This window comes from Pleurodeles waltl, chromosome 4_1, assembly GCF_031143425.1.
Source record: "Pleurodeles waltl isolate 20211129_DDA chromosome 4_1, aPleWal1.hap1.20221129, whole genome shotgun sequence".
NCBI lineage: Eukaryota > Metazoa > Chordata > Amphibia > Caudata > Salamandridae > Pleurodeles > Pleurodeles waltl.
The window spans coordinates 83,562,134-83,569,837 of record NC_090442.1 but is presented as its reverse complement, the minus strand read 5'-3'; the positions used below and the strand labels follow the sequence as shown (position 1 = coordinate 83,569,837).

Here is a 7,704-nt window from a genome sequence, read left to right as displayed (position 1 = left end):
TGGTTGGATTTTGACCTAGGCTACAATAAAATCCAGACAGTGCCTGGCTCTACACTTGAATACAAACACACAATTCCTTCTTCAAATAATGTTTTCTCTTTCTCTGGGAAGCATTGTGGGAATAAGATGCTAAATCTGTGCCTCAGTAAGATGACATCTTTCTCTAAGTTAGGTCAGAGATACACAGTCAAACATTGTTTGGCTCATTTCATTGGCTATGAATAAATATCGAAATCATGCCTGGCTCCTTGATGGCAGCACAAAATTGTGTGTTGGGGCCCCAGAAGAAATCCAGATGCCTTTTGGATGTGTTCTTTGTGTCTGTACCGCATCCAATGAAAAATCCAAACAGTGCATGTTTTCTTGCTTGTGCAAAGACACCAAGCAAATTAGTTTCACAATGCTTCTCACTCAATGGCAAACCTTGTTAGGAAGGAGCTTTGTGTCTTGCCACAGCAATAAACCATGCACGTATTGGGTTTTTACTTAGACTGTCCAAAAATGTTAACAGCAAGTGGCTCCTTGATGGGGCACAGACAAATAGCTGAGAAAAAATCCAAAGCTTTCCACTTTATATTCAACTATATGCAATTCAAAAATGGCCCAATTCACAAAGATTTAGGGCCTGATTAGATCTTGGCAGGTGGAATGCTCTGTCACAAACGTGACAGATATTCGGTTCACTATATTCTTACTTCCATAGGATATAACAGAATCATAATACGGTGGATGGGATATCCATCACGTTTGTGATGGAGTAGCCCCATCAGCCAAGATCGTAATCAGGCCCTTTCTCTTGTAATAACTCTGAATTCTAAAAGAAAGTCAAGAATAAGTGCAGCATACCCCTGTTTTTCTCCAGAAATGGCCATTACACAGTACGTTTTCAGTATGTGAAGTAGTACGCAAGTACTGCACATACTATTAAATGTAATTTAATATGTTACATGTGGAGATTGCCACTTAACCTTTTCAAAACAACAGTCAAATTTACAACTGGCCCAATTCACAAAGATACAGCACCCCTGAATTCCAGAAGTAAGACGGGAAAAGCAGGAGTATGCCAAAAGAGTAAGTCAGTTTTAATTCACTAAAGTTACACTGACATCTGCTCCAGTAATACAACTTAAACAGGCTCAAATCTACACCATCAAAACTTTGGAGTAAGTCAAACACTACAGATGTCTAGTGAAAGGTATTGCAAATGAGTCACATACAAATCAACCGGGGCAATTAATACTACTAGCAACTATAAGCCTAATACCTAAAAACAAATGAAAATAAATACATGAATGCTATATTGCTTTAGATACTGCACTCAGCCATTTACATCACATTGGACAAATGTAAAAATGTACAAAAAACAAACTATAAATAACGTAAATGGAATATGAACATGAATAAATTGAATTAAAAAGGCATACACATTTCAAAATCGCATATACCAATGTAAACATATATAAACTAATAATCATAAGTGTAATTAAAATAAACCATCCAAACATATATATATATATATATATATATATATATAATTGTAAACACATATACAAATTTCATTACCAAAAGTTAATAGAATGCAAAATGTTAATAATAAAAAAAAAACATAAGTCAGCACATAGATTTCCTTTCACTAGTTGGGCCTAGAACAGAAGAACAGAAGTAAGCCAAGAGTTCTTCTGAAAATGAAGAGTATGCTAGTAGTTCTGGAGGAGTACGTCACACCAGATCAAGCCCCTATACTGCAGTTTTTGATTTAGAAGCTCTATCTATTTAAAGTGTTTATTCTACACAGTGTTCAAAAGATGCATTGACATTTTACAGAGATACAGATTACAAAGGAATAAAGGCAATCTCAAAGCACACTGAAATCTATGAACAGCATTACATTTAACATTGTGTTCCTTGGAACATATGCATGAATCCCATATGTCTGTACAATACTGGATTGTTTTTAATTAAAGCCTCTAACTAACCCAACAGGTTTGGTAAATTCGTGTTACCTCAATGGAAAAGACAAATCACACCCTTATCACCGAATTCATCCTCCTTGGGATTTCAGATATCCCAGAAATGCAGATCTTTATGTTCTTCCTATTTCTAATGATATACAGCATTACATTGGTGGGAAACTGGGGAATCCTGGTCATTGTTTGGGTGTCACCTTCCCTTCATAGTCCCATGTACTTCTTGCTTGCTAACTTGTCCTTTGTTGACATCTGCTACTCAACAACCATCACCCCACAGAGCTTGAGCCACCTGCTAATGGAAAGGAAAACCATCTCTCTCAAGGGGTGTGCTGCTCAGTTCTTTTTCTTTGCTGTTTTTGGGACTACAGAGTGCTTCCTCCTCGCCGTAATGGCCTTTGACCGCCACACCGCTATCTGCCACCCACTGCGTTACATGGTAATTATGAACCGGAGGACTTGCCTTCAGCTTGTGGCTACATCCTATATTGGGGGTTTGGTGACCTCTGCTATCAACGCAGGATGCGTCTTTAGACTCTCATTCTGTGGGCCCAATATGATCCAACATTTCTTCTGTGATGTCGTGCCACTCTTGAGACTTTCCTGCACTGCAATCTTCTTCAACAAAATCCTGGTGTACACGTTTTCATCAATCATTACTGTGAGCACTGTTCTGGTTATTGTTGCATCATATGTCTCAATCATCTCCGCAGTGCTGAGGATCCGCTCCACAGTAGGGAGGCTTCAGGCATTCTCTACCTGTGCCTCCCATTTTACATGTGTTCTGCTTTTCTACGGCACAGTCTTTTTCATTTATATGGGATCAGTCTCAAGCACCTCACAAGATCCAGATCGAGTTGTTTCTGTATTTTACACCACAGTGATCCCCATGTTGAATCCCCTCATCTACAGCTTGAGGAACCGGGATGTAAAAGGTTCCTTTAGACGGATCATTGCATGTACATATTGAAACATCAGCGCTTCTATATTGTTCCCTATTGGTAAAAATAGACGGGTTCTCATTTCACCACAATTGTTTCTGTCTCTGTCTTATAACAACTTTTCTCAGTAATATCGGGTCTAACAAATAATAGTTGCAGATTGGAGATGAATGCACAAATTCATTTAAAAAAAGCGTCATGGCAAATGAGCACATAAGACATTGGAAAGCGGTGTTACCAATGGGAAATAATGATACCATGAGGTCAACCATACATACAAGATTGTGAGTGTATATTAGTGCTGCTGCATGACACTTTACTTTGAAACTCTACCTTTCACCACCAACAGTTAGGATAAGTCAAGAAAGGCGACTACTCCCTACTAAATTATGGGCTTGATCCTACTGCTCCAAAAGCCATTAGGTCAAGTGACTAATCCCCTGACTTTACCTGTCTCTTTAGCTGCATCAATCACATATCCCTATATTCTGCAGCACTGGTCATCCCTTGTAAATAAATCTTTATGCCTCTTACAGAGAGGGTGCATAGTATTGATAGCATGAGAGACAAAATGGTGTTCACCATGCAAGCTGGCACAAACTTCCGCCATGACCACTTGGATGGATCTTTATCTCAAACTGAGGCTTAAATGAAAAAATCAGCAATATTTCAATGACAGTTAGGCAATATTTGCCCCACCGGATTGAGACATCTAATCAATTAAGCATTAATTAGTAGTCACCTGAATACAGCATGTGTGAATATAATCCAGGCAGATCAAAATGACAAATACAAGCATGTTGTCAAAGGAAACTATATGCAAAGTGAGACAAAGTTCTGTTACTGTAAATTGGGTAAAGGTTTGGGGTGAGCGGGCAGAAATGTCCAGGTCCAACACAACTCCCGTCAATAGCTTAGTGGGCTTCCATGCTTAGGCAGTATAACATGGACAATGGGCCTCTTCTGCATTCGCACTTGTCAGTCCCATGTCCCTCTGAACCTAGTTGGATTCCTCTGCTACTGCTGGCTAACCTATGCCAAACCCTTCTCTTCAGTGGACCCCGTCTGTGAGTCATCTGTGAAGATACTAACTGTAACTTGCGCACAGTTGCATTCCACTATGCAGACAGAACCACCATGGACAGCACACTGATGTGGCCCATTCTGCCTCTTGGATCAGACTTCTTTCCCCCACCCAGGGAAAACTCTGCTCATAAGGCAGAAATCAGCAGAGCTAATGTCAGTTGTCAGTGTCAAGTGTCAGGCGCTGGGCTATCAACTGACAGTTAGAGGCTCCAAGTGGTGACCTTGGGCATGCCTCACTTACAACCTCTGGTCTGGCAAGGAGTTCCCTAATTGCTCCTGAGGGGTTTCTCACCTCTGAAATTTCTTAGAGTGGGTAGGCTTACTATGTCCCCTCTCCCTTCCACCAGCCCTGAGACTGGCCGCTCAGGGCAGTGTCTGTACCTTGAGGCTGAACAGATACCTGGTAAGCTATGACATTGAGGTGGAACAACAACCACCCTTAAGCATGGCACAGCGGCTTTCATTTTTTTTATAATTCACTTCCATTCCTACTGACTTTGTGCACCTGTACCTCCATGCTTGCAGGACGAGTTTGGGGTGCACAACGTCAGGTGCAATGAAAGTGGATTTGGAAAAAGCAAAATAAGCAAATCAAAGAGAATTAAAAAAAAGTAATGATCTGGTAACAAGTTATTTCTATGAGATTTTAGTATTACACAAAATCGCTAAGTGGCACTGCATAACCACAAGTATTGAATCCCAACACTGAACACAACTGTGAGAAATTGGGTTATTGGTTGGAGGCAGGTGAAGGTCCTACTCAAGCAAAAACCACAATCCTTGTTTGGGTGAACTACAAATGTCACTACATTTCCTGTACTTAACCTTCTGGTAGCTCAGCACAAAGGCAGTCAGGCCTATAACTTAGAGGCATTCTGGAAAGTATGTATGTAGCACGCAAACAGTAATACAGTAAACGACACAAGAAAACTCCCAAACCAATTTAGAAAAACAGATAAAATTATAATAAAAAAACGGAGTCAAAAATGGCAAAAATCAAATAAGTAGAAGTCAAAATTTTAGTAAAGCATATCACCTAAAAGCACGAAGTGTCACTCATAGTCATGTGGTCGTTATTGATCAAAGACAGATCACAAATCCAGGTCAACCATGATTAAGCATGTATCAGAAACAAGGACCAAGTTAGACCCACTGAAGAATTTACTTTTCTTAAAGTATGCCGCAAAGAGTCCAGTTTGTGATGAAGGAGGCCGCGAGGAGCAGGTAGAGGGTCACGGAAGGTTGTTGCTGTATGGCAAAGAGCAGGCAGAGTGGCGCAGGCTGTCATTGATGTAGTGCAAAGGGCTGGTCAGGTGTCCTGGACAGTTACTGCTGGAGCTCCATTTTGCCATTCACTTTGGTCTACCATTGCTGTAGGGCAAAGTGCAGATCTTGTCTTGCTGGTCGCTGTAGCATGAAGAGTCATGTTCACCACAGCTTTATGTTTGGCGGTTGTCACGGGCAGCAGAATCTCAGCATGAACATCCCTGTTCATGGTTCCAAATGGATTTCTGATTTTCTTGATGAGGAGTGTACTCTGATGCCAGACAAGCATTCAGGATCTGGAGAGGCACCTCTTGGGGAACATAGGCAGAGCCCAGCAGGGCACAGGCAGGTTCAGGTCAGTTGCAAGGAGACCTCTGGAGCTTGTTGTGTCCTGTGGCTCAAAACAGGAAGTCAGCCAACTGACTTTTGGAGTGACTCAGGTTAGCCTGGCATTGAGGGAGGAGTTCCAGTCTTCCTTCTCGGAAAACAGGGCAGGGGTCAAGCAGCAGTGCAGTCCTCTGGAGGTCGCGGCAATCCCCAACCTGCTGGGCAGTCCTCTGGTAACAACAGAGCAGTCATATTAGGTGCAAGGCAGGCCTCCAGGGGGCAGATAGTCCTCACGGTGTCATGGCATCCTTCTTCTGTAATGTCCGTAGGTATCAGAGTGTACTGTTGAGGGTTCAGGAGGTCCAATATGTATACCTGGTGCCAGCCTTTGTGTGTGGATGGAACACCCTGTCCTACCCCGACCTCTGGTTTAGGAAATTTGTTTTCTACCTTGTAAAGGCTCTAAGAAGTCTGGGATGAAAAGGCTTGTGTCAGGGTCCTTTATGTGTACTGAAGGCAAGCCCGTTCAAGTATAATCTGGGTAGGGTACTGTACTTCTCTGCCCCCAGCCACCCTGGCAGAATGGTCCGTCCTTCCTTTATCTAGCCCCTCTATATGTCAGTCTTTATGAGGAATACACAAATCCCCAACAGCAGAGCCATTCACCGTTATATAATACTGATCTAAGGCACAAATGTTTAGGGCAAGAAAATGCATGTCCCACTTTTTAAATACAATGCCTACTCCACCCTGGGCAGTTTAGGCTCTACCTTGGAGGTCTCCTATATATAGTAAAAAAGGGAGGTTTAGGTCTGAAAAAAGGTTTATTTTGCTAGGTCGAAATGCCAGTTTAAAACCGTACTACAGGCAGCAATGGCAGGCCTGGGACATGTTTTAAAGTGCACAATGAGCACTGCAGACCCACTAGTAGCATTGAATTACAGGACCAGAGTACATGTAAATCAAATGTGCCTATTTCACTATGCTTTCGGGTGACAGTGCAAGCTCTTTAGCACTACTTAGCAGTAGTAAAGTGCACAGAGTCCTAAAAGCCCCCAAAACAGGTTTTGCCAAAGAAGGGAGTGAGGGCCAAGTCCAACTGATCCCATAAAGGGAAACTGCTTAATCCTAAGCTAAGGTTGTGGGTAACTTAAAAATTTGAAACAGTTGGTGTCAGCAAAAAAGCATACAAATTGAAACCAAATGAATGTTCCAATCAGGAAAAGAAGAAATGTACTTACTCTAGAAAACAAGAGACCAGAATTATAGGAACCACTGGGCCTCAAGAGAGAGATAGGGGATGTAGGCCTGCAAAGGCCTGACTGACTAATACCGAAGCACACAATGAAATCATTGAATTTAAGAGTAGATACATCTCCACGGTTCCCACCATAATAAGGATTAGAAAAAACAGTGTTCCAGATGAAGTTGGTATCAGCCTCCTTCTCACTGATAATACAATTCCAGATTCTTCCATTATTTCAGCCTTCACCATAGATATCTCACAAAATATTATCCAGCTCCTCTGCCTTTCATCCCACGCTGCAACAAATATGTCCTTCAAACAACAAACAAACAAGATAACAGAACAATGTGACTCTGGTGCCTGAAGCAGAAAGAAGGTTATGCACAGCAAGCAAAAATGCAGTGTTGATTTCAAAATGGAGTCAGGTACCTGGGTTCACTCATACCAGTGTACAAATCTCAACTATAGGCAAATCAAAAACATATGCAACACTTGTTCCACTATATCTAATGTTTAGAATATGTTGTGCTAACATATAAGTAATGGCTATGCATTTTGAAAGGTAGCATATTAATAATCACAAATAAATTATGATTACTTTTTGTCAGAGTATATAAAAACAACAAACATAATGAAATACAAAAATAAAATGTGTTTGCTTAGATGGTTTCAAAGGAACATAAAAAAATGCAATGGAAAAGGAGACATAAACCAGTTTGACATCTTATCTTCCTTCTGTTTTGTCTTGTTTAAATGTCTTCTTTACAGTTATATGAACTTTCTATGATCCTTATCCATACCATTGTTTATTGCCTGACCTTTTATGTTACTAGTAAATGGCCTCCATCAATGACATATTTCCCATCCCCCT

General features: G+C 41.1%; 1 protein-coding gene across 1 annotated transcript; it reads left to right on the top strand.

The window, feature by feature from the left end:
* The first annotated feature begins 2,007 nt into the window (after positions 1-2,007).
* On the top strand, positions 2,008-2,937 carry LOC138287002 (olfactory receptor 5AP2-like). Its single transcript, XM_069227365.1, has one exon. It carries the CDS (start codon positions 2,008-2,010, stop codon positions 2,935-2,937), a length of 930 nt encoding a protein of 309 aa, XP_069083466.1.
* Positions 2,938-7,704: the final 4,767 nt, after the last annotated feature.

Bases quoted from the DNA above. Each gene is read 5' to 3' on its own strand.
- LOC138287002 (XM_069227365.1), top strand. From the start codon at position 2,008: ATGGAAAAGACAAATCACACCCTTATCACCGAATTCATCCTCCTTGGG.